Source organism: Leopardus geoffroyi, chromosome C2, assembly GCF_018350155.1.
Source record: "Leopardus geoffroyi isolate Oge1 chromosome C2, O.geoffroyi_Oge1_pat1.0, whole genome shotgun sequence".
NCBI lineage: Eukaryota > Metazoa > Chordata > Mammalia > Carnivora > Felidae > Leopardus > Leopardus geoffroyi.
The window spans coordinates 72482222-72507959 of record NC_059333.1 but is presented as its reverse complement, the minus strand read 5'-3'; the positions used below and the strand labels follow the sequence as shown (position 1 = coordinate 72507959).

General features: G+C 36.8%; 2 protein-coding genes across 2 annotated transcripts in view; both read right to left on the bottom strand.

Annotated features, from left to right (window-relative positions):
• PAK2 (p21 (RAC1) activated kinase 2) overlaps positions 1 to 6184 on the bottom strand; it is a 100342-nt gene extending 94158 nt beyond the window's left edge. The window contains exon 1 of the mRNA XM_045502472.1: positions 5881 to 6184. The gene's annotated coding sequence lies outside the window, so the exon portion shown is untranslated. The remainder of the gene's footprint in view (positions 1 to 5880) is intronic.
• Positions 6185 to 10884: 4700 nt separating this feature from the next.
• Positions 10885 to 25738, bottom strand: part of PIGX (phosphatidylinositol glycan anchor biosynthesis class X) — a 32729-nt gene continuing 17875 nt past the window's right edge. The window contains exons 5-7 of the mRNA XM_045500984.1: positions 18211 to 18424; positions 15661 to 15761; positions 10885 to 12023 (exon numbers count right to left, since the gene is read on the bottom strand). Coding sequence (XP_045356940.1) covers positions 11880 to 12023; positions 15661 to 15761; positions 18211 to 18424 — 459 coding nt within the window. The 3' untranslated portion in view covers positions 10885 to 11879. The remainder of the gene's footprint in view (positions 12024 to 15660; positions 15762 to 18210; positions 18425 to 25738) is intronic.

Sequence of the window (25738 nt, the reverse complement as noted above, 5' to 3'; positions counted from 1 at the left end):
TGTAAAAAAAAAAAAAAAAAAAAAAAAGAATTTTTAAGTTTATTTATTTTTGAGAGAGAGTGTGCACACAAGCAGGGGAGGGGCAAAGAGAAGAAGAGACAGAATCCCATGAGGATGGGGGGCGTGAACTCATGAACTGTGAAATCATGACCTGAACTGAGATCAGGAGTCAGATGCTTAACTGACTGCGCCACCCAGGGGCTCCAGTACATGTATTACTTTTAACCAACACTAGTGAGTTCTTCCTTACACCTCCCTCTTTGATTAGTTTCAACTGGCAAAAATTGAGAAATAACTCTCATTTCTAGATGAATAACTCAGGCTTTCCCCACACTGCAAATAAAGATTATGGATTAACATGTTAAGAAAATATATAAGAACAATAAGAATACCTAAACCAGAGTGGAGCTCAAGAAAAACTGCCAAAGAGAGCTACACACACAGGTGGAAATTTGAAGGATGAGGATGAAATCAGTAGAGGACAAAAGATGGGGATAAAAGGGCTTTTTGGTTGTTTGTTTGTTTGCTTTTCAGATGTGATGCTTACAATAAAACCATTACAGTATTACACGCTGAATCTCTATAATCCATTTTCACAGCAACCTAAAACTCCTAAAATTTTTTCTATGCCCGTATTTCACTTCAATAGCCAAGCTATTTTACATTGTTAAAACTCTTCCTTACCCCTATTGTGCACAGACACTAATTCCAGAAGGATAGTACAACAATTATTTTTTTTTTTAAGTTTTATATATTTAAGTAAACTCTACACGTAACATGGGGCTCAAACTCATGACCCCAAGATCAAGAGTTGCATGCTCCTCCAACTGAGGCAGCCGGGCACCCCAATACAACAATTAAGAAGAATGTTTTTGATAAACATGCAATGGGAAAGTGCTTAAACAGAGAGTAAAAGATTATTATCTATTATGTATGAAAAGCTTCGACAATTCAATAAAGAAGTATAGATTGATATAGCCCTTTAGGATGGCAATTTGGCATTAATCAAAACTTAAAATGCACACTTAAAAATCTTATTTAAGGAAATATTTGTGTATACACACATGTGCACGAAGATATAGTAAGTTCACTAAGGCTCCAGTTTTACTTGCTCAAAATTGAGAATACAGACTGTCCCTGACTTCTCATGGTTCAACTTACAGTTTTTTGACTTTACGATGGTATGAAAGTGAAGTTTCTACATTCAGTAGGAACCATATTTTGAATTTTGCTCTTTTCCTGGGCTGGCAATATGCAGTACCACACTGTCTTATGACACTGGGCAGTAGCTGCAAGCAGCAGCTCCCAGTCAGCCACATGATCAAGAGGATAAACAACTGAAACACTTAAAACCATTCTATTTTTCACTTTCAGTATACTATTCAATAAAGTGCATAAGATATTCAATACCTTAGTATAAAACAGGCATTGTGTTAGAGGGGTCTGCCCAACTGTAGGCTAACCTAAGTGTTCTGAGCTCATTTAAGGTAGGCTAGACTGAGCTATAATGCTTTGGCGTACAATGTTTTCAACTTTCAGTGGGTTTATTGAGACAAAACCCCATTGTAAGTTGATGAAGATCTGCACAGCAGTCTTCTCTTACCCAGGGTTTCTCTTTCCACAGTTTCAGTTGCCAGCAGTCTAACCGCAGTCCTGGATCCTACTACCGAGGTTTGGTCAGAAGGTCAGTAATAGCCTATCACTACATCACAGTGTCTACCTACACCATTCACCTCACTTCATCTCATCATATAGGCATTTTATCATCACATCATCACAAGAAATGTTAGTAGAGTCCGATGAGATATTTTGAGATACACCACATTCACATAACTTTTATTATAGCATATTGTAATAACTGTTCTACTGTATTATCAGTTATTGTTGTTAATCTCTTACTGTGCCTAAATGATAAACTAAACTTAACCACAGATATGTATACATGGGAAAAAACATAGTATATATAAGGTTCAGCCTATCCCTGGTTTCAGGAATCCACTGGAGGTCTTGGTACGTATCCTCCATGGATAAGGGGGGACCACTGTAACATAAATTACCATGAATACCATAATAATTACCACGAATAAAGTGCAACCATACAATAGACTACACCATGACTGTTAAAAAGATGAAGTACAGCTATGTGTATTGGGATGGAAAAGATTATATAAGACCAGATCTTTTATTTTTAAAAAATTGGTTAAACGCACAAACCTAATGCTTATTCCTAACTTCATAAAGAAAACGAAATTGTTAGCAGGGGTACCTGTAGGGAATGGGACTAGAAAGTGAGGAAAGAGTAATGTTCATTTTTTTTTTATTGTAAATAATTGAGTTGTTCTTGAGAGAGAAAGAGAGAGAGGAGAGAGGGAGGGAGGGAATGCGAGTGGGGGAGGGGCAGAGAGGGAGACACTGAATCTGAAGCAGGCTCTAGGCACTGCTCAAACTCATGGTCCGCGAGATCATGACCTGAGCTGAAGGCAGACGCTCAACCAACTGAGCCACCCAGGCGCCCAGAGTTGCTGGAACCTTTTATAAAAAGCAAAAACCGCTTCTGGAATTTAAAAATAAGGGAAAAAGCACTAGTCTGTTATGATGGTTATCTGAGGCTAAAGTGATTTTTGTCCTGTTTCTTAACAATCTTCACTACTCTCCAAATTTTCTATGAGAAATATGCATACTTTTTAAAATCTGAAAAACATGTACTTAGAAAACCTGTATTTTATATCTGTGGCAAAACTTTTCCCAAAAAATAATTTTAATAGTTATGGTTTCAGAAACTTGGTCCTGAGATTTCAACCTCTTCCAGAAAGCATTCTTAAACTTAAGTTTGGGAGCTTGTTACAGAAGAAATTAAATGTAAAGCCTATTTTAGAATGGAATATTAACTAACCTCTATAAAGAACTTAAGTACTACATTCACAAAGTACTTTACTTGCATTGCCTCATTTACTTTAAATAGCCCCATGAAATTTGTATTATATGATTATTACTATCAATCCCCATTTTACGGATGAAGAAAACCAAATCTTGAAAAGAGAACATGTGTTACCCAGAGTCAACTAGAAGAGCCCAAGATTCAAACCCAGGTCTCCAGCATCTAACTGTCTGAGATACATGAAATGGTAAGTGCTAATGTACCTCAGAGATAATAATAGGCTAGTACTCTGAAATCCTGCAGCAATGTTCGGAATGACTATTCTTAAATAGGTTAGTGATCCTAAAATGAAGAAGCAGTGAAAATTCTGATCACAGAAGAAAACAATCAGTACTTCTTCAAAGCCAAGGGGCTATTTTTCCTTCTTTCAGTTTCTACCAAGGTACCAGAAGGATACAAGGGACAACCGAGGTTTGTCAGCAACTTAACCAGCCCTCTGACTAGCCTCGAATTAGCTCTCTAACTGGGAGGGCTTTTGAAAACAAACATCAGAATCCCAAAGGCTTAAAGCCTTCAACAAGGTCCAGTTTCAAGTTTTAATCAAAAGAAACATACTTGAATGTTAGAATTATCAATATTGACAGAACAAACATAAGGATTTAAAAGTACCTACTTATTTTATTTTTGTCTATATGAACAAGTTCTCTTTAAAAAAAAAAAAAACAAAACTGAAAGTTTATCCTTAGTTACCTGAACAAGTTCTAAGTTTCTTCTTTAAAAAAATATAATAAAAAAGAAATATACACCACTGTTAATCACGTCTACTTGGAAACCTGCCTATCATAAAGATCAGAGAACCATAGGAACCCCAATTCATTTGTTTAGTAGATACACCTCAAGTACAAACTTACCATTACTTTACAATTTTAGGTTTGCAAGGTTAGTAATGAACGTCACAAAAGTCGAGAAGAGTAACTCTCCTTTTGAATAATGGTAAACCAGGAATCAAGGCCCTAAGGGAAGAGGAATAAGGAACTCTTCCTTGGTAAAAATTATCTGCTTATAGGGGCACCTGGGTGGCTCAATCAGTTGAGCGTTGGACTTTGGCTCAGGTCAGGATCTCACAGATCTCACAGTTCGTGAGTTTGAGCCCCATAGCAGGCACTGTGCTGACAGCTCAAAACCTGGAGCCTGCTTCTGATTCTGTGTCTCCCTCTCTCTCTGCCCATCCCCCCCCCCCCCCCCCGGTCAAAATAAATAAATATTAAAAAAAAAAACCAACTATCTGCTTATAGAAACTGGCAGAAAAGCTGACATTATACACCAAATTATACACTCTATCATTTTTATACCTGCAACAAGACCTCTCAATTAAGTTAAGGACAAATGACATCAAATGATGACAGTATTAGGGCTCAGTACTAACACTTAGGTAAAAATGGAGTATTTAGTGAAAACAAAATTCGCTGAATTTACATCAACCACTTTCAACAAAACCTGGAAGTAGGCTTAATACCTACATATATTACAGTTCAAAAACATTTTAAGGTTCATTTTTCCCAATGTACGTCAGTGTTCTTGTATAATTAATAGCTAGAAAGATTTAAAAGCCAAGGACGAAAGAATTGCCTTAAATCAATACCCTTAATAGGAGAACATGAACAAAGCTTCCCACTTATAAGTGTGTATATAATATGTGTATGCGTGTGTATATACATATACACACAAAAAAAACATTTAGAAGTTAGTATGAGTGTGTTTTACAAATGCCACAGAGTTTCTGGCAGAGTTGACAAGTTGTAACCTGCTTTAAAAATTACTGTTCACTGCCTTCAACCCAATCTAATTTTATTTAATGTTATTTTTTTGGATAACTCTACAAAACTAAAACCCCCCCAAGCAAATTCTTGTACATTTCAATATCCTGCCTACTTATAAGAGCGGAAGAGTCTAACAGAGCAGGGGAAAAAACGTGACGTGCACAACCTTGATCCAAAACACAGTTCGTCGGAGTCTAATTTTAGGCCTAACCATTTTGATTGTCTTTTACAGAGGTTAAAAAGAAAAAAACAACTATAGATCACTTTTAAAGGAGAAATGAAATAACTATCAATGGAAGTTGTACATGATTTATCAAAGAGGAAACAAATCACGCTCACAATTGCGTAGAGTATTCCAATTAAAATGAAGATACAAGGAGGATACAGCCCCACATCAACGACAACAGAAATTACTTTTCATACTTTAATTCTGGGATGACTTTAAAGAAATACTCAAAAGGCTGAGTCCACCGAGGATGTTGCAGCAATGTCGTATGTGTCTTGATTTAAAGAAAGCCAAACATGGTGAAAAGCCAACCTTCACCTAAATTACCTAAAGAAGCAAATATTCACCTCCTGGCTGAAGATCAAACAAGAATCACGAGAAGACCCAAAAGTTCGGTTGTTAGGTGAGGCCCTCAAACTCTCGGAAAACTATGTTTCTACCAATACGAAATATGGAAGAGATTTCACACTGTAGTTTAGAAAAGAGTAAAGGGACTAGAGACCATATATGCCTAAGCAATGAAACTATGATGACCAGAGAGGTAGCAAGGAGGAGCTGGGACTCAGGAAAAATCATCGAGGACTAAAACCTGAGTCGTTAGGTCGAACACTAAAGTAAACTGAGAACAGGAGGAAGCTGAAAGGCTAGGGAAGGGAGACCGAGAGTGGGCAGAGCCTGTGGCGCGACACGGCCCTGGGCAGGGTTGGGTCCAGGAAGAGTCACACTTCGCCAGCCCAGCAAGCTTCCCATTTCGGGCTGAAGCCGAAGAAAACAGCCCTAGGGAGCAGACAATGAGCCACCGCCCCGGGAGCCACGGCTCCAGGCACGCAGGTGGCGGCTGCCCCGGCGCTGCTCAGAGCAGGTAGGCTGCCGCGGGCCGCTGGCGCCGGCCAGGCCGCGGAGAAAGAAGGAGGAAGAGAGCGACGGCCCGCGTCCCGGCCCGCCTGCACACTTACCCCAGGCGAGGGAAGGTCCCCGCCCCAGCGAGGCGCCTCAGTCCGAGCTCCCGGCGGGCTCTGGAACCGCCCCGGGCAAGCGCAAGGCGCAGGGCAGGCGGGGAGGGAGGGGGAAGCGGGGCGGGAAGACGAGCCGCGCTGGAGCGCAGCCGCTGCTACCGCAAGGCCGAGCGGCAGCCGAGCCCCGCGGGCGCCGGGAGGGGAGGGCAGGGAGCCTTCGGCAATGGCGACGGCCCGGGCCAGAGGGGAAGCGGAACAACCGCCGCCGCTGCGCGTGGCCACAACCCTGGGGGAGGGCGACGGCGGGGCGCGGGTAGGGGCGGGGCGCGGGTAGGGGCGGGGCCAGAACTCCGCCCCCTCGCCGGCCCAAGCACAGAGCTCCACGGGGTGGAGACGGGCACCACCTCCCGCTGGGCGGGCTCGCCCGGGGCTGCTGGGAGTCGTAGTTTGGAGACGTGTAGTCTGCTTTTCTCGCCTTTCTCTTTCTTTTTTTGGGGACGGGGTTTAGGGAATATTCTTTAAACTGAGAAAGAGAGCCAGTTCCTCGTTTAACTTAGCATGGTCTCCAGTCAGGTCTGTGCCAACCAAAGATGCTTGACTGACACTGCTGTTACATAAACCTGCTCCAGAACATTTGTTTCTGGGAACTCATCCATTATCCATTTGCATTTTACTTACAAACTCTTACTATGTCTTGCTGCTAAAATAAGTCCCATCTCCTTGAAATCAAGGCCTTCATGTTTTATCCACAGTGGAGTTCATCAGTGTATTCAGTAACTCTACAAACATTTGAGCATCTAAAATGTATCAGACATTTAGTTATCAGGGATACAAGGGTGAACATGAGTCACTTTGCCTTTGTGCAGCTTACAAATATACAAGCACAATTATTAAACTAGTGATATCTGGTATGAGGAGACAACTGGGGAGATTACTTTGGATCCGGTGGCCAGAGAAAGCATCTTTAAGGAGGGGGCATTTAAGCTGAGAACAGGAGAGAGCCATGAGAAGCCCCTAGGAGAAAGCATTATAGGCAGGAGGAAGAAAAGGACTTGCTATGGTCAGTTATGAAGACCTGTGTAGCTTGAGCTTAGAGCAAGAAGAGTAATGTACTGTGATAAAACAGTAGAGTGGACAAGATTCAGGTCAAGAAGAATCTTGAATGCCATGCTAAAGAATTTGGATTTATTCCAAGAAGCTACTAAAGAGTTTTAAGCAGGGAAGTGATTTTATCTGGCTTACATTTTCAGATCACTAGATTGCTGTGCAGCGAATGGAGTATATAGATGCAAGAATAGAAGGAAATAAACTAGAAAGGCTGTAATCATGACTGATATTAAGGAGAAAGCAGAACTGGAAAAAGGTAGCTAGACTGTGTTTATCTATACATGTAGAATACAAACTGATATAGAGAGAAAGGAATCAAAGACCAATATGGCACACTATTATTAGATAACCTGAAAAACAGTCCCATTATTAAACACACCGAAATGCTGGATAAAATAGAACATCCTTTTGAAGGCATAACTAAGCTTTCAAGAAAGGAGGAGGAATACCTCTGACAGTCTTCCAAACCCCACACTCAACCCAGAGAGACAGCAAAAAACCTGAGTAGTAAGCAGGACAGTGAAGCTATGGTTGTGTTGAGGGTATATACTTATCTCAGAAAATGGTTTTTTGTTTGTTTGTTTCTGGGTTTTTTTGTTTTTTGTTTGTTTGTTTTGTTTTTTTTACTGGCTGGACAGAAGAGCAAAGACAAGGCCTTGGGCTGTACAAAGAGCTGGGACATTGATCCTGCATAAGACTGGGAAACTCAAAGGGCTATGCCCTCCAAGAATAGACTGAGGATAAAAAATATCCCCTGCACCAACCCTGGGAGACAAGCAGACATTAGTATGTTTGTCTGGACTTGGTAGGGAGGGGGAAACAATTTCTCTTTAGAATTCATAACCAGAAACTTTCCCTCACATGTGTTTGAAAGTTCAAACTGACATTACCTATACTGTCCAGGAAACTTCAGGACAAGAAAGTAGTCCCAGACTGGTAGTGCTTGGAGGCCTGGAAGAAACAAATACAAATCCTCACCACACAGGTTCACTCTTAACCCAGGACTCAAAGGATTCCCAAAGATAAACAGGATTTCAAAAGCTAAATATGAGCACCCAAAATATAACTACAATATACCTGAGAAAATAAGGCACCATAAATGAATCAGAAGAAACTGTGAACAAAATAATGAAGTCTGGACTTTAGAGAGTCGTATTATTGGTTACAGAATAGAAAATGAGTTTATTAAACTGATTAAGCAAAATAATACAGGAGCGAGAAACAAGATACTATTTATTTAATGTTTATTTTTCAGAGAGAGCATGCAAGACGGGGAGGGGAACAGAGGATTCAATGTGGGCTCTACGCTGACAGCAGCAAGCCCGATGCTGAGCTTGAACTCACGGACCACGAGATCATGATCTGAGCTGAAGTCAGACACTCAAATGACTGAGCTACTCAGGTGCCCCGAAACAAGATAGTATTTTTTTAAAAGTGACCAGGCAATTTTGAGAAGTAACCAAGTAGAACTTCTAAAAATAAAGAATTTAATAATTGAAATCAAAGCCAATGTTTCGGTTAAATAGCAGATTATATATTGAAGAGAGAATTACTAAACTGGACCACAGATCTAAAGAAATTATGGAGAATAGCCCAGAGACAAGGGAAATATGAAAGAAAGATCAAGAGACATGGGGATGGATTGTGAAGGTCTATCATATGCTTAGCAAGAACTCTGAGAGAAGACAAAAGAGGCAGTATATAATGAGATAATGGCCAAGAATTTTCCTGAACTGAATAAAGACAAGATCCTTCAGATTCAGGAAGTAAAGTGAAGCCCAACCAGGGTAAAGAAAAGACATCTTTTCAAACATGTCAATATGAAACTGCAGAATACCAAAAATAAAGCAACTAGAAAGAAAAGACCTACCCTACAAAGAAATAACTATTAAACTTCTGAAGATTTCTCAACTGCAACAATGCGTACCAGTTGACAATGGAAAAATATTTACCAAGATTACCAAAATATTACACCAAGATAAAATAACCAACCTTAGAAGTGTATGTGTAGCAAAATTATTGGTCATATGAGGGTAAAATATAGATATCATCAAACAAAAATGTTGCTGGTATTGTAATAGCATTGTATTGCGACAATGGTACCTACACTTGTGAGCATAGCATAAAATATAGACTTGTGGAATAGCTGTGTTGTATACCTGAAACTAACTGTAACATTGTGTGTGAACTATACTTCAACTAAAAAAAAAAAAAAAAAAAAAAAAAAATGTTGTCAACAACAGGGACCTACTAAAGGAACTCATTAAAAAGATACACTTCAGGAGGAAACGGATTCTAGAAGTAAGGTCTAAGATGCAAACCAGATAGATAGCTAAACCTACTCATCCTATCACTGGTTAGGATGATCCTGAAGAGCATACTTAATCCACATTATTTCATTCTCTCAACTCTACATTCAACAACCTGCCAAACGAATATTTTGTAAGTTTGGAGGATAATGCAGATAGGTGTTGGTCACCTCACTCTAATTTATCTTACCAATAAGCACTAATTATGAAAATATAGGTGAGTAGCTTGAAATAGAATATCTTACTAGAATAGTCCTTAAACTCATTATATTCTGAAATCATTAAGAGCTGCCATAGATCTTTCCAGTTCCCAAGTCATATATTATACCATCTTCCCTGAGATCTAGCTAAATAATGTAAATTCTTGGTAGAGTGGCTTAGATACACACACACACACACACACACACACACACACACACACTCAAATAATCTCTGCCCCATCACCACCCTTAGTTGAGGTAACCCAGGTCTCTGTTATGTTCATCCAAAAGAACATATTACTTTAAGAAAACTAAACCATAAAAGTGGAGCAGACACTGGAACAGAATGACCAATAGGACAGTACCTATTTTCTTAGCTTTAAACAAAAAAGACCATACACTGAATTACAAAACTGATTACAAAAGTAAAGTGCTTAGGGGCTCCTGGGTGGCTCTGATGGTTAAGCTTCTGACTCTTGATTTCAGCTCAGGTTATGATCTTGCAGGTCGTGAGATTGAGCCCCCTGTTGGACTCTGCACTGACAGCACACAGCCTGCTTGCAATTCTCTCTCCCTCTCTCTGCTCCTCTTACACTCTCACTCACTCTCTCAAAAATAAAAACAAACAAACAAACAAATAAATAAAATAAAGTGCTTAGGGGTACCTAGCTGGCTCAGTAGACAGAGCATGTGACTCTCGACCTCAGTTCAAGCCCCACCTTGGGAATAGAGCTTAATTTAAAAAAATTTTTTTAATTACAAAAAATAAAGTGCTTATTCATTTTTTAAGCATCCAAAGAAGATAATATAAAGAGTTCAAAACCAGAAATGTTCCACTGTATCAAAAGTAATGTCATTAGCAACCACTTATTAGGCAAGAAGAGTCATATGAAAGTACTCTTCACTTACTTTCACATTTTTATTACACTTCTGAATACCTGTATAAATACGTAAGTGGCTGAATCATGTTCCAAACCACCATCTCAAATATTAACTTGAAAACTTGTTTAAATACTGATGAAACTTGGTGCTAATATGCAAAAGAAAATAAAGATATATGTACACTCTGCCCTCTACTCCACATATACTCTTAAGAGGTACCATGTTCCCCTCTCCATATTTCAAAATGTTGTCTGTTGATGTTACTGAATTTTGACTGACATATAATTTTACTTCAATGCCACTATGTAAATCCCAGTATGAAAGAAATGCTTGTAAAAAAGCATGGCGTTCTTTCTTATAAGAAAACATTAAACAAGTATAAAATTAGACCGGGTTGAAATTTTATCGATCTCTAATATTTCTGTTTTATGGCACTTGGTTGCTTTTTTCAATATTTAGGTTCTTAAACACACCTTTGAAAAGAACTATTTTGACTAGTCAAGTCATACATGTCAAAATACAAAAGATTTATTCCTATAAAAACACCAGAATGTTTTAGGAAATTAAGCAGTGATATATATAAATGTTTATCATTCCATTACTCTATATAAAACAAACATTGCCAACATACCCTGGTTTATTGGCTTCTGTTTCGGAATATGCTTGTCCTAAATGCACTGCCCTAAATAAAGAGAAGAACATGCTTGCCTTTTTATTTTTTAACTAGCTTATGGCACTTACTTTATTTTCTACTTTTTTTCCCAAGAAAAACAGTACATCAAGAGCTTTTGTTTAAAAAAAAATCACTGAAGATGCAAAAAAGATTTTTTGTACATGTACAACTTAATAAAATGTACTCTTTAAAATGACAATCTGAATTGTCTTCTTGACAAATTCAGCACTAAATGTTAGTACGTAGTTTCATTAAGCCCTTTGTAAATTCATATACTCAGAAGAGTATAATAAAATATAAAAGAAGTGTGGAAATGCTTTAAGGAATAATCAATTTTGATATTAATAATTTCTTAGCTCTCCTACTTTATTTTCTTTAAACTCTGGATAAGTAACTTTAATATTCTCATAAAATTGACGTTTAAATAAACTGATTCATCCAAAATATTTTATTCTTATTTATAATGATTTTCTCAATTTTTAGCTGAAATTTAAATGTTTCTATTCACAATGAGAATAATTTGTCTCTAATAGATAAAGTACCCATTTTTGTAAAAGAAATGAAGATAAAATCACTTCTCACAAAATAAATATTAATTTAACGAAACTAAGTTTCCTCTATTGGCACTAGCTTGAAGATTATCAAAGGTCTATACAACAGAGCACTAAATTTTGGAATTAGTTGAAAATGATCCAAAATTTCCTCTAGTAGACATAATTTTAGTCATAAATGAAGACAAAAATAATGACATAATTCTAGAAGAACACTTCTAGTCACAAGTAAATAGGTCTTATTTAGGTTTATGGAAAGCACTTAACTCGGTAAAACTTATAGGGAGAAATGGCCATATTTGAAAACAGCCACAAGGATCAAAGTAGAACACAGGATGGTAATGAGCAGAGTCACAGAACATACTAAAGAGGTATGTATAGTCAGTCCCACTGGAACCTGTAGAGTCACATTCTTATATACCTATAGAGAAAGAGAGAGAGAAGAAGAAAGAGAGAGAAGTTAGAGATATTTAAAATGCACACCTTAAGGTGAAACCACAATTTCTTTAATTTTTTAATTTAATTTGTTTCTTTTAAATATCTTCCAGCCAGTGCTACACTACATGTAACATTACTATTTGAGTGATTCTTTTGGATTCAATATTTTATTTAATATAACAGAATCAGACTCAATCCCCACAATAATCCTTAAATTCTCCTTAGTTTTGACTTTTTCTGCTTTCTGCAGATGCTATCTCCCATCATCACCTCTGTAATCAATATAAACATTTACTTCCTCTTACTATGTTTCCTATTAGAATACAGAATTCTCTCACAGTTAAAGCCTTAAAGAAAAAACATTAAAACAATAAAGCTAAGTATCCATTTACTCCTGTTTTGTTGTTTCTTCCTCCAAAATAGCTTTTAAAAGTCTGTTATTCACAAATTACACAATTGAATGGGTCTTTTATTGGTACATCAAATCTGTTGTCCTACTAACCCGTAATACAAAAGTTCTATGTTCAACTTAGTTTCTATTTTCTATTTGGTTTTGAAGATAAAGAGGTTCAATTAGAAACTCTAGTAAATTTTATAGGTTAAAATAGTTTTTAAAAATATTAAAATTTAGGTAACTTGGGAATACTTTTATTTTTTATTTCTTTTTATAAATATCTGGATTATAATTTCACATAAAAAAAAAAGTTACCAGCATAATCTGTAACAAAGCCACCCTACCAAAAAAATGGTGTCTTAAACCAACAAGCCTTAGTGTATAGATCACCACTGTGGTAATGGTCACCTATTTTTCTGGTATATATAAACAAGCAATACTAACACACACACAAGCACACACACACACACACAAATTCAAAGGGCTTAATTATGACCTCTTATTTCAAGTTACATGGTCTAAAAGAACTGAATTCAAAATGTTTTAATAAGGTAATTACTTATTTTGTAGCAATGCACACTACCAATATTTTTTTTGAAGTTTGAACTGCATTTTATTTATTTATTTTTTTTAATTTACATCCAAATTAGTTAGCATATAGTGCAACAATGATTTCAGGAGTAGATTCCTTAATGCCCCTTACCCATTTAACCCATCCCCTCTCCCACAACCCCTCCAGTAATCCTCTGTTTGTTCTCCATATTTATGAGTCTCTTATGTTTTGTCCCCCTCCCTGTTTTTATATTATTTTTGTTACCCTTCCCTTATGTTCATCTGTTTTGTCTCTTAAAGTCTTCACATGAGTGAAGTCATAGGATTTTTGTCTTTCTCTGACTAATTTCACTTAGCATAATACCCTCCAGTTCCATCCACGTAGTTGTAAATGGCAAGATTTCATTCTTTTTTTTTTTTTTTTTTTAATTTTTTTTTTTTTCCCAACGTTTATTTATTTTTGGGACAGAGAGAGACAGAGCATGAACGGGGGAGGGGCAGAGAGAGAGAGGGAGACACAGAATCGGAAACAGACTCCAGGCTCTGAGCCATCAGCCCAGAGCCCGACGCGGGGCCCGAACTCGCAGACCGCGAGATCGTGACCTGGCTGAAGTCGGACGCTTAACCGACTGCGCCACCCAGGCGCCCCAAGATTTCATTCTTTTTGATTGCCAAGTATATATATACCTCCATTGTATATATATATATACATACCACATCTTCTTTATCCATTCATCCATCAATGGACATTTGGGCTCTTTCCATACTTTGGCTATTGTTGATAGTGCTGCTATAAATTATTGGGGTGCATGTGTTCCTTCGAAACAGCACACCTGAATCCCTTGGATAAATGCCTAGTAGTCCAATTGCTGGGTCATAGGGTAGTTCTGTTTTTAGTTTTTTGAGGAACCTCCATACTGTTTTCCAGAGTGGCTGCACCAGCTTGCATTCCCAACACACTACCAATATTTTAATTTTTTTAATGTTTATTTTATTTTTGAGAGAGAGAAAGGCAGAGCATGAGCAAGGGAGGGGCAGAGAGGGAGGGAGACAGAGGATCCAAAGCAAGCTACAGACTCTGAGCTGTCAACACAGAGCCCGATGCGGACTCGAACTTATGAACTGTGAGATTATGACCTGAGCCGAAGCCGGCGCTCAACTGACTGAGCCACCCAGGCGCCCCTTAAATTAATAAATCATAAATAAACACTGATTATACTCTTAATTCACATTTAAAAAATCAAATGTAATGCTCCAGATATATTTTAGAGTTTGAAAAAAAATTTGGGTTCCATATGGTAATGGAAATCTACTCAAAAGCAACTCTACATTGCAAAAGATATTGGCACAGTCATACATCTTACCAACTGTCAGTTCTAAGAGAGTTATCCACAACAAAATAGCAGTGCTTTGCAGTAAGACTACACTCTAAGTAGTTATTTTCTCAGCTGGCTGGTAGACAGACTTCAAAGCACAACTCCAAGGAAAATACTTCAAATTTAAATATCCACAATTGAACATATGAACAAATCTGCTTTATGTTTATCTGACTCACAGGCTACCTAATATTTTAAATTTACTTTACTTCAGTTGCAAATCCATTTGACTCCTTGTAAAAGTAAATTGTGAAAACGATGGCACAGATTGTGCTACTCAACCAAAGCAAGCAGGCCTTAAAGAGAATTAGAGACAAAGAGAAACACAAACAGTTATTACAACCATCAGTTAAAATGCAGCCCATAAAAGAGGAAGGAAAGGACAGAAAAAAAAAAAAAGAGAAAGAAAAGAGATGGATTATATAAAACTACTCACTCTGAAGAGAGGAAAGAAGCAGACCATGTTAACTAAAGGTAAATAGAAAACTGTACACTCCTTAGACAAAGCCAAAGTTAATGAAGTATGAATACTTAACCTAATTTATTAGCTGAAAACAAGTTGGGAGGTCAAAACTACCAAAATGGCCAGCAACAACCTAGATTTAGATATACAAATTGCAATACAATGATCTAAAACTTTATCACAGTTGAAATACTACTTTGAGTCTTATTTTCCTTTTTTCACTTGTTCTGTGCAGTATAGTGAAATTAACTCATTTTGTTGTTTAAAAATTAATAAATCTTATAATTTTGGGTCTCCATCTCTCTCAAAATAAACATTAAAAAAGGGGGGGGGGGCAACTGGGTGGCTCAGTCAGTTAAGCATCCAACTCCTGATTTGGCTCAGGTCATGACCTCACGGTTCATAAGTTCGAGCCCCACATTGGGCTCTGTGCTGACAGAGCACAGAGCCTGCTTAGGATTCTGTCTCTGTCTCTCTCTCTCTCTGCCCTTCCCCCACTTGATGTCTCTCTCTCTCTCTCTCTCTCTCTCTCTCTCTGCTCCCCCTCCCCCCTTTCTCTCCAAATAAATAAACATTAAAAAAAAAGCATACTAGTTATACTTAAACTCTGGACCAATGAGGCATGGAACTAATGTTAATATCTGGCCCCCAAATTAAATGATTCTGGCTCTAATGAGGAACCACTGTTGCCACCAGTAGCAAAGAAACATTGAGAACAACCAAACACAGCTTTCTATGATAGAATATAAAATGCTAATCCTTTAAATGTGGCAGAAACATTATGAATTTTAAATGAGGCAGCATGATCTAAAAACAATATAAACTATTAACTCACTGGTTTATATTTCATATTGTTCCATTGGCAGAAATCCTTACTCTTCAAAGCACAAGGAGCGGCCACTTCTGACTGAGCCCAGCATTTCAAAATTGGAAACTCTGAGAAGAAATGGTAGAACATTGTATCAGAAAACCTGCATCTGGACTAGATAGAGGTGAGGCCAGTCTTTCATGTTGAGATAATCAGTATTCAAACTTTTAATACACAATGTACATGACCTAATCCATCTATCACATGCTGTTTTATTTTAGCAGCCTGCTCTACATGGATGCTAAGGAATTACAAAATTACTAAGACTGTGCAGAAGTTAAGCATGACTTCTTAACAAATCCCATTATAGGAGGTACCACATTTTAAAAATTTAATGTAGGGGCACCTGGGTGGCTCAGTTGGTTGAGCGTTCAACTCTTGATTTGGCTCTGGTCATGATCCCAGGGTCATGGGATCGAAGCCCACAGTGGGCTCTGTGCTGAGCATGGAACCTGCTTGGAATTCTCTCTTTCTCCCTCTGCCCCTCTCCTCCATTCAATCTAAAATAAAATTTATAAATAAATAAATATTAAAAATTTTTTTGAAGTATAACATATATTCAGAAAAATGAATAGATCCTAAGCATATAACCAAAAAAATTTCCATTGAGTAAACAAGCCCATATAAAAGCGCATTCAGACTAAAAACAAACAAAGAAACAAAAACAATGAACAATACCAGAATCCTAGATCTCTCTCAAGAGAGGGCACTTTTTCGGGGCACCTGGGTGGCTCAGTTGGTTGAGCGTCTGACTTCAGCTCAGGTCATGATCTCACAGTTCATGAGTTTGAGCCCCACATCGGGCTCTCTGCTGTCAGCATGCAGCCCACTTTGGATCCTCTGTCCATGCTCTCTCTGCCTCTTCCCCATACATGTGCTCTTGCCCATTCTCATACTCTCTCTCAAAAATAAATAAATATTTTTTAAAAAGGGTACTTTTTCAAACTTTAGAGTAATTAAAAGAAAGCAAGCTAGGCTGGATGAACAAATTTAGCAGAATTGAACACTTTATTATTTTTTCAACATGAAAAATATGATGGCAGCAGAGTAGGATTAAAAACTTCCAATCTCCCAGTCTTTAGTGCTACTAATTTGTGAATATTCCAATCAACCCAAATTTGGAGACACAAAGAGCCAAAATCTGAAAGGAGCTTCTTAAAGTCTTGATTCTAGGAAGACTGCAAATGGGGAAAGCATAGTTTTAATTCACACAAATCACACATAAAAACAGAAAGAACTGGTGCGCCTGCGTGGTTCAGTCAGTTGAGCAGCTGACTTCAACTCAGCTCATGATCTCACGGTTCATGAGTTTGAGCCCCGCACTGGGCTCTATGCTAACAGCTCAGAGCCTGGAGCCTGCTTTGGATTCTGTGTCTCCCTCTCTCTTTGCCCCTCTCCTGGTTGTGCTCTGTCTCTCAAAAATAAACTTAAAAAAATTTTTTTAACGTAAAACAGAAAGAAAAATTATTCCCCAAACCAAAAAGTCATGGCCAACATTTATAACAAAACTAGGTGATAAAGTATCCCCACCAAATACACAAATCCATGCAAGTGGATACAAAACACCAATAGCTGCAAGTCCTGCAAATCAGCATGAAGAAACAGAAAGCAGCAAAGGGACAGAGGATCAATGGCTGAAAAAAGAAATACACTAGACATTATATGCCTAATCATACAAGAACACACCACCACCTACAGTCTTGTCAAAACAATCAAAGCTGAATCTGATCACACATCTGGAGCCAGTGGCCAACTTCCAGAAAATAGAGGCTAGATGAACAGCATGAATGTAATGTGTAATCACCAAAACCCCAACTATGAGAAATCCAGGTTTCTCAACAGGTGAATTTTTATTTTAATTTTTTTAATTTATTTATTTATTTATTTATTTACATACATATATATATATATATATATATATATATATGTATATATATATATATATATATTGTTTTAAGTAGGTTTCATGCCCAACATGGGACTTGAACTCACAACCTTGAGATCAGGAGTCTCATGCTCAACTGACTGGGCTAGCCAGGTGCTCCTCAAAAGGGGAATTTTTAAAAAAAGAAAGGGAAAGAGGAGGAATCTGTAAATTAAGAGATTTAACAGTAATACATTTATTTAAATGGAAAAGATGAAGCTTTATTCTCTAAGAATGCCCACTTGGGTGAAAAAAAAAGTATAAAGAAACATAAGGAAGTGATTAAAAGTCAGGATAGTAGGTTAGTTTTAGAGGAAAGGAGGAAGCAATGATTGAGACAGGACACACGGAGCTGCTGCTAGGGTGACTGGTGAAGTTCTATTTCTTGACCTGGGAGGTAATGACAAGGGTATTTGCCTTATAATAATTTACTATTTATTTGTGAAGTTTTTCTATATCTATGGTTTATTTTACAATCAAAAAATTAAAAAGAAAAAAGAAACATGCTTTTGTCATCCTTGCCCTTGACTTCAGACTTGCCACCACATCTTTACTTTTATTTTCAACCTTCAGAAAAGACTTGCAACCCTCACCTTGGTCACAATACATTAGTAAATCAGGGTTATTGACCACAATAACGGTTTCTCCATCTTTACTATGTGGCCGATGATAGCGGTAGTGCACAGGCAAAAAAGCTTGGAAACAATCGATGCATTGTGAATCTTGTCTGGCATAAATTAGAACTTCAGATTCCTTGGACAAATAATTGGGAGCTTCTATATTAAAATTTTCTGAAACCATCACTGCCTGTCAAAAAAACAGCAAATATTAATCCAGAAGAAGAAATGAATGAGGAAGATCAATAAATAAAACCAGAAGATTGCTATACAGATGAACAGAAATGTCTAATCCCCCCCTTATAAACAATTTCCACTCCATGCCATCCGCAAAACACAAGATGTGCTCTAAAAGTTTGTTTACTAAAAGTAAACTGAGGAAATTATACTCTAGGGTGTGAACTTTCCCCATAATAAAAATTATTTATTTGTAGTTTCTTTATCAACCTTGCTTGGGTGACAAAACAGGTACCAAAAAAAGAGAAATTCTGGGAATATAGCATTTAATAAATATGAAAACTATGACAAAAACAGTTAACCCAGTATTGGGTTGAAATGATTGCTATCATTCTGGTAATTTCCTGTTCTTCAGAGAAGTTAAGATGGCAGTGAGTAAGACAGAGTACTGTGGTCAGGAAGTCAAAGCAAAGGTCAGCACTCTTTCCATATTTGGTATAAAAAGTTAATAGAAAAATAGTAAATGCTTCTTTAAAAAAATATGGTAAAAAACAATTTAAAATAGATATTCTACACCAAAAGTAAAAATGCACGTTGCAGAAATTAGTCCTGAATTATAATGTTTGTGTGTGTATTTATTATATATCCATCCACACACATTTATGTATAAACACACATACACACATGCACATATATGTACACATATATAGGCACTCTATACATAATCTGTGAGTGTGTGTGTATGCGCGTGTACAGACCTACACACATACAACTCGTCTCTAGATTCTCTATGTGAAGCCCAGATACATCTCAGAGAAAAAAACAGAATTAACTTCTTCCCATCATGGCAAACATCCTAATTCTCCTGTTTGATGGAAGCACCAAGTACTTTATTTTTTCACATGTTTTTCCTTCTCTGATTATCACAGGAATAAGAAAAAAACAACTCACTGGCAAAAGTCAAGGAGTTATATAATCTTATGAGTCATAATGAACTTTAAAGGTGATCAAATTAAACCACTGTCCCAATGAGGGCATTGTTCAAGGATCCAGTCACTGCTTGAATACTCTCAATGACTAAAAGGAAGCTTATTGCTTTAAGTCATCTCATTTTATCTACTGTTAAAAGGTTATTCTTTTCTTTTTTTTTTTTTTTAGGTTATTCCTTTTTTATGCGTAGAAATGTGATGCTCTGGTATATAACATTCACAACTGTCCTTGCTTACAATACCTACAATAAAACTGTTCCCTATTTCACTAAGGGTCCCTCAAACATTTCCACTAAATTTTCTCCTCCTCAGAGAAACATTCATAGCTTTCTTGGTTTCTCATGATATGGTTTCCAAATCATTCATCATATTAGTTACCTTTAGAAACACTCAGGGTATATAGTAGCAATATTACTTTCAGTCAAAAATTGTAAGATTATTTTAGCAGCCTTATTTCAGTGAGATATATATCCATATATAGAAGATATATGTACTTTTTAAAAAAAATTAAGACTATTTTTCAGAGCAGTTTCAGGTTTACAGGAAAACAGAGCAGAAAATACAGCATCTCTATGTATCACCCCCCACCCTACAGTTTTCTCTACTATTAACATTAGTATGGTACATTTGTTACAATTGATAAGCCGGTTTTGACAAATTAAAGTCCATCATTTAAGTTAGGGTTCAATCTTTATGTTGTAGATTCTATGTGTTTGACAAATGTAAAAGGACATAAATTCCCATTACAGCACCCTACAAAGTAGTTTCGCTGACCCTGTCTGGGTTCCACCTATTCGTCCCTATATCTTTCATTTGAAAATTTTGCAAAAACATTCAAGAAACTCCCATACTATTTTTTCAAATAATTGACTTATTACTAACTAAATGAAGGGCCTAGATTTATCTCTATTAAATTTTATCTTCCTGGCTACAGTCTATTTTTTCCAGGATGTTGAGATTTAATTGAAATTCAACCTGTCAACCAACATTTATGTAACATTTATGAATTTGGTAACTATGTCTTCTGTATTTTCACTTAAGAAATAAATATATGGTAAGTTCTCCGAATTGAGAATTTTTAAATCGTGCATTGAAACTGGGATATAATGAAAATGAGGCAGGAAGAAATAACAATTTGGCCTTCAGAGAGGGCTCTGTTGGTTGAAGAGTTATTTGGTAACGGTTCAAAAACTTTTACACTAGGCATTGAAACTCAAAAGTTAGCCTTTTAAGGGTTTCTTGGAAAATAATGAAAATATTCTAGAATAGTTGTGATGGTTGTACAATTTTATGAATATACTAAAAACTACTAACTTGTATATTTCAAAAGGGTGAATTTTGTGATTTGAATTGTATCTCAATTCTTAGAATGAGAATCTTTTTTTTTTTTTTTACAAGAACTTCAACAAAGACCTAAAACCATTTTAAACCAAGATCAATTAAGAATCAACACAAGCTAACCCATAAACAACAACTTGAGGTCTTAGAGGTGATTTAGGAGTTTGGGCTAGGAGTTTCTTAAAACCGACCTACAACAGGGAAGGGGAAAAAATTGTACAAGTAGGTACATGTATTGACAGGTAACCAAAACCTCAGACAGCTGGAGGTGTGTATATCACTTTAGATGTAAAACAAGAGAAAAATATTTTTGGATATCATAACCTGACAATCAAAAATAATCTGGACAATGGCTGGATGCTAGATTTCCCAAATATGTGCCTAAACTATCAGTGCAACCCCCAAAAGCCTAGTGACTATATACTGATCTGCAAAAAATATTTTGTTATTCCATTTTCACTGCAGATAAAATAGCAATAATGTATTATCAAAAAACTGAAATTATACATCAAACATTAATCCAAAAGGAGCATACACTGGTTAACAGACATGGATCTATACTCTTTCATGACAATAGTTGAGTGTTGTCATGTGACTACATATGTCACAAACCACTACAGCTAAGTTAAATGAATTAAGCTGTGAAATTGTGCCGTATCAATAACATTTGCCATATCTTTCTCTCATGAACTAGAGCTCTTCAAAAAAACTTCTCAATTAAGGCATAGTAAGTGGTGGCTTTGAACAACTTCTACAATCTACAAATGTAAAACTTTATAAAAATTAAAGGTATAATACTTTTCTGACACTGAGATGTTAATTCTAACAGTACATTTTTTTAATGATCTATTCCTGGGTGCCTGAATGGCTCAGTCAGTTAAGCATCCCACTTTGGCTCTGGTCATGATCTCATGGTTCATGAGGTCAAACCCTGAGTTGGGCTCCGTGCTGACAGTGCAGAGCCTGCTTGGGATTCTCTCTCTCTCCCTCTCCCTGCCCCTCCCCCACGTACGCTTTCTTTCTCTCTCAAAATAAATAAACTTAAAAGTCACATTTTGTACCAACTGAGCCAGCCCAGGTGCCCCCAATGAAAAACCTTAAAGTATACTCTTTTCTGTTAACTTTCAAATATACATTATTGTTAACTACAGTCACCATACTATACACTAGTTCCCAGAACTTACTCATCTTATAACTGGATGTTTGTACTCTTTCACCACCTTCACCTATTTCTGCCACACTTTTGCTCCTGGCAACCACCACCAGTCTACCAATCTGAGTTCAGTTTTTTTTAGATTCCACATATAAGTGAGATTTGTCTTTCTCTGTCCGACTTATTTCACTTAGCATGATGCACTCAAGGTTCATGTGTGTTGATGCAAAGGCAGGATTTTCTTCTTTTTTATAGGTAACATTCCATTGTGTGTGTGTGTGTGTGTGTGTGTATACACACACACACACATATTTTCTTTATCCATTCATCTGTTGATGGACACTTAGGTTGTTTCCATAGCTTGTCTACTGTAAATAATGCTGCAAGGAATATGGGGTAGAGATTTCCCTTCAAGATAGTTCAATCACAGGGACAGTAGGCCATTTGAAGTTGTCCCACAACTCACTACTGCTCCATTTACTTTTTACATTTCTATTTTTTAATCTGTTTTATATTTTTTGTGGTTTCTATTACTATGTTTTCAAGTTTGTTAATCTTTTCTGCAATCCTTGAATGCCATTACTTTCTTCACAAGTTCAATGTTGCCCTTTTATATATCTTCCACATCTCTACGTACCTTTTTGAACATATGAATACAGTTATAATAACTGTTTTCATGTCCTGTCTAATTCTACTATCTGGGCCAGTTCTAGATTGGTTTTGATTGATTCATTTATCTCATTACAGGTCATATTTTTCCCCATCTTTTCATACCTCCTAATTTTTTATTAGAATCAGGACATTGTGATTTTGATCTTATTGGGTGCTGGATACTTCTGTATTCCTATAAGTATTCTTGAGTTTTGTTTCTATGCAGTAAAGTCACGTACAAACAGTTTGGTTTTCTGAAGGTCTTGCTTTTAAGATTAAACAGAACTGCCATAATGTTCAGTCTAGGGCTAAGTATTTCCCACTACTGAGTAAAATTTCTTCTATTTACTCTATCTAATGCCCAGTGAATCAGGAGGCTGTTCCTAGCCAGGTTGCTGGGAGCAGACACTACTACTGGCCTTATGTGAGTACCAGACACCATAACCTCTAATTTTTTCATACGGTTCTTTTCCTAGCAGCAAGTAGTTTCCTCACATGCATGCACTAATCAATACTCAACTATGTACTTGAGGGGAATCTTTTATGGATCTCTGGAGTTGTCTCTATGCAATTCTCTCCTCTCTACCATGCTGTCTTGTGAATTCTGCTGACCTCGGTCTCCCCAGAATCTCACCTTCATCTCCTCAATTCAAGAAGTCTACCAGGTTCTGCTTGGGTTCCTGCTCCCTATACTGTAGTCTGAAAACTCTCCAAAGCAATAAGCTGGGATGGTTGTAAAGCTCACCTTATTAATTGCCCAATTACTTCACATATCACTGCCCTCATTGTCTGATAGTCAATGATCTTTTCCATCATTTCATATATTTTGTCTACTTCTTGGTTGTTTCACGTGAGAGAGTATATCTGGTCGCTGTCCTCCAACTTGGTCAGGGCATAGGTCAGGGCATAGAACCTAATACTACATATTTTGATTGAGTAAAACTTATGATTTCAAAAACACAGCATTTCCATTTTGATCTAAAGAACAGCAATTTCATATGTTTCAATCTAATATTATGCTGTTTTCAAAGAATGTGAGAGATTTTGATTAAGTACATCTAATAGCCCTATCTAAAAATGAAATGAGATTCATTTGATGTGCCTTATCCAATGTACCTATTTAAAGCTTGTCTTTATTTTCAAATTGCTGATAAACCATCACAAACTCCTTACAAAACATTTTGTTGCCACACATCACTCATTTAATTTGAACCCACTGTTCTATTTGCTGCAGTCACACATTTTATCTCATGGAACAATCAAGATCTCTATCTAAATATATAAGCATTGATCATTTACTACATATAAATTAACTTCTATCCAGTTATACTCATCATTTAATACCACTTCTTGTGACAGAGTTTCTCTGCACAAATAATTGGGCCACAGTCTCAACCCAGCTAGGCAGAAGGAAATAACATCTCATATATCAGGAAATCAACTTCCAATTAGCTATGTGTCACAAATGAGACATCTATTTTTCTAGAAATTGCCAAATGAAAAAGTAAATTCACCTAAAAGTCTTATAATTAGGGATTAGAAAATTAGGAAACAAGGGGCACCTGGGTGGCTCAGTTGGCTAAGCATCTGACTTTGGCCCAGGTCATGGTCTCATGGTTCATAAGCTTGAGCCCCATGTTGGGTGAGCTCGAGCCCTGCCTGGGGTGAGCTCAAGCCCCGCTTTGGGACTCTCTCTCTCTCTCCCTTTCTCTGCCACTAGCTCACTCACTCTCTCTCCAAAAAAAAAAAAAAAAAAAAAATAGGAAACAGAAAATCAAGATAAAGAGAAACTTGTCAATCAATCCAGAGTGGCATCCTGTTCCTGCCCAGTTTTCTTGCTACAATCATCTGCACATACCCCAATCTCATCCCTACCAAGAGGGCATGCATGTGACCTCTTTTTGGGCACTCCTGTGCAAAAATAATTCCATTTTCTTAAAACATGGTAGGCAATTCATGGTAGTGAATTTCCATGTCACTACAAGCCAAGAACTGCGTTTAAATTTGAAACCTATTATTAAAATTTCAAAAGCCTCATTCAAAATTCATGACTCAGTGAAGGAAACAGATGAGGAAAAAAGCAATGAGGTCTTTCCACATGTGTATATGTACTGACACTGCCATATATGTGAACATGTGTATCTAAACTGTTATATATGTGCAAAAAAAAACAGAACACAGGAAGAAATTTTGTGAATGGGGGTTGAGAGAGGTGGAAGTTCATCATTATACACCTTTTCATACCTCCTGAATATTGAACCATGAAAATATAATTACCTATTCAAGAAGAAATTTAAGTAAGTAATTAAAACAGATGAAGACACTGGCCTAAACCACAATTAGAAATAAAATGTCATTATATATGACTCCAAGTATAGTATATTTATTTTACCTTTTCTATATTTATATAGAGATTATAATCTTACGAACAAAGATTTCCCAAAATTTCTTAATAGGAATCATCTGAGTTGTTAAAAACAGATTTTTAGTCCAATCTAGATCTACTGAATTAAGATTTCCCAGAAAGACATAATCTGCACAAAAAGCAGCCCCAAGTAATTCTCACCAAAAGTTAAGGAAACCATTAACTAAGGAATAAGATTCATTTCTGGAAAGAGCAACAACTTTGCAATTAGACAATCCTGGATTTATCTCTTGGCTCTTCCATTTACCTGTGTGATCCTGGATAAGTTACTTGGCCTCTTTGTGCCTCAGGTTCCTTATCTATAAAGTGGAAAGATAATACTTCTAGGGTTTTTATAAAGATTGATCTGTGCAGAAGGTATGGGACATCATCTTTCTCTAATGCTTAATATACCTTGCTTCCTTAAAAAAAAAAAAAAAAAAAGAAGATATCTGGCATATAGATATCCAATAAATATCAGCTTCCTTTCCTCCCACATTCAAATTATACAGATGTTGGGGTATATGTCACTCTAACAATACTGTTAAATGCTGAAGCAGTATTTATTAATCATTAATCTTCACAAAAACATATAATAGTCACTAAACTAGGAGCCAATCTGACAAAAAGCATTTAACTAGTTCAGTTTAGTTGGTTTATTACTGACAAGCTTGACACATATCACTTATTTTTTAAAGAATATTCCTATCCTACCTAAAAAAAATTACTTTATATGCTTTAACAAAATGAATAAAGAGTACAATGTTGCTTTGTCTATTATTTTTCCTTAAT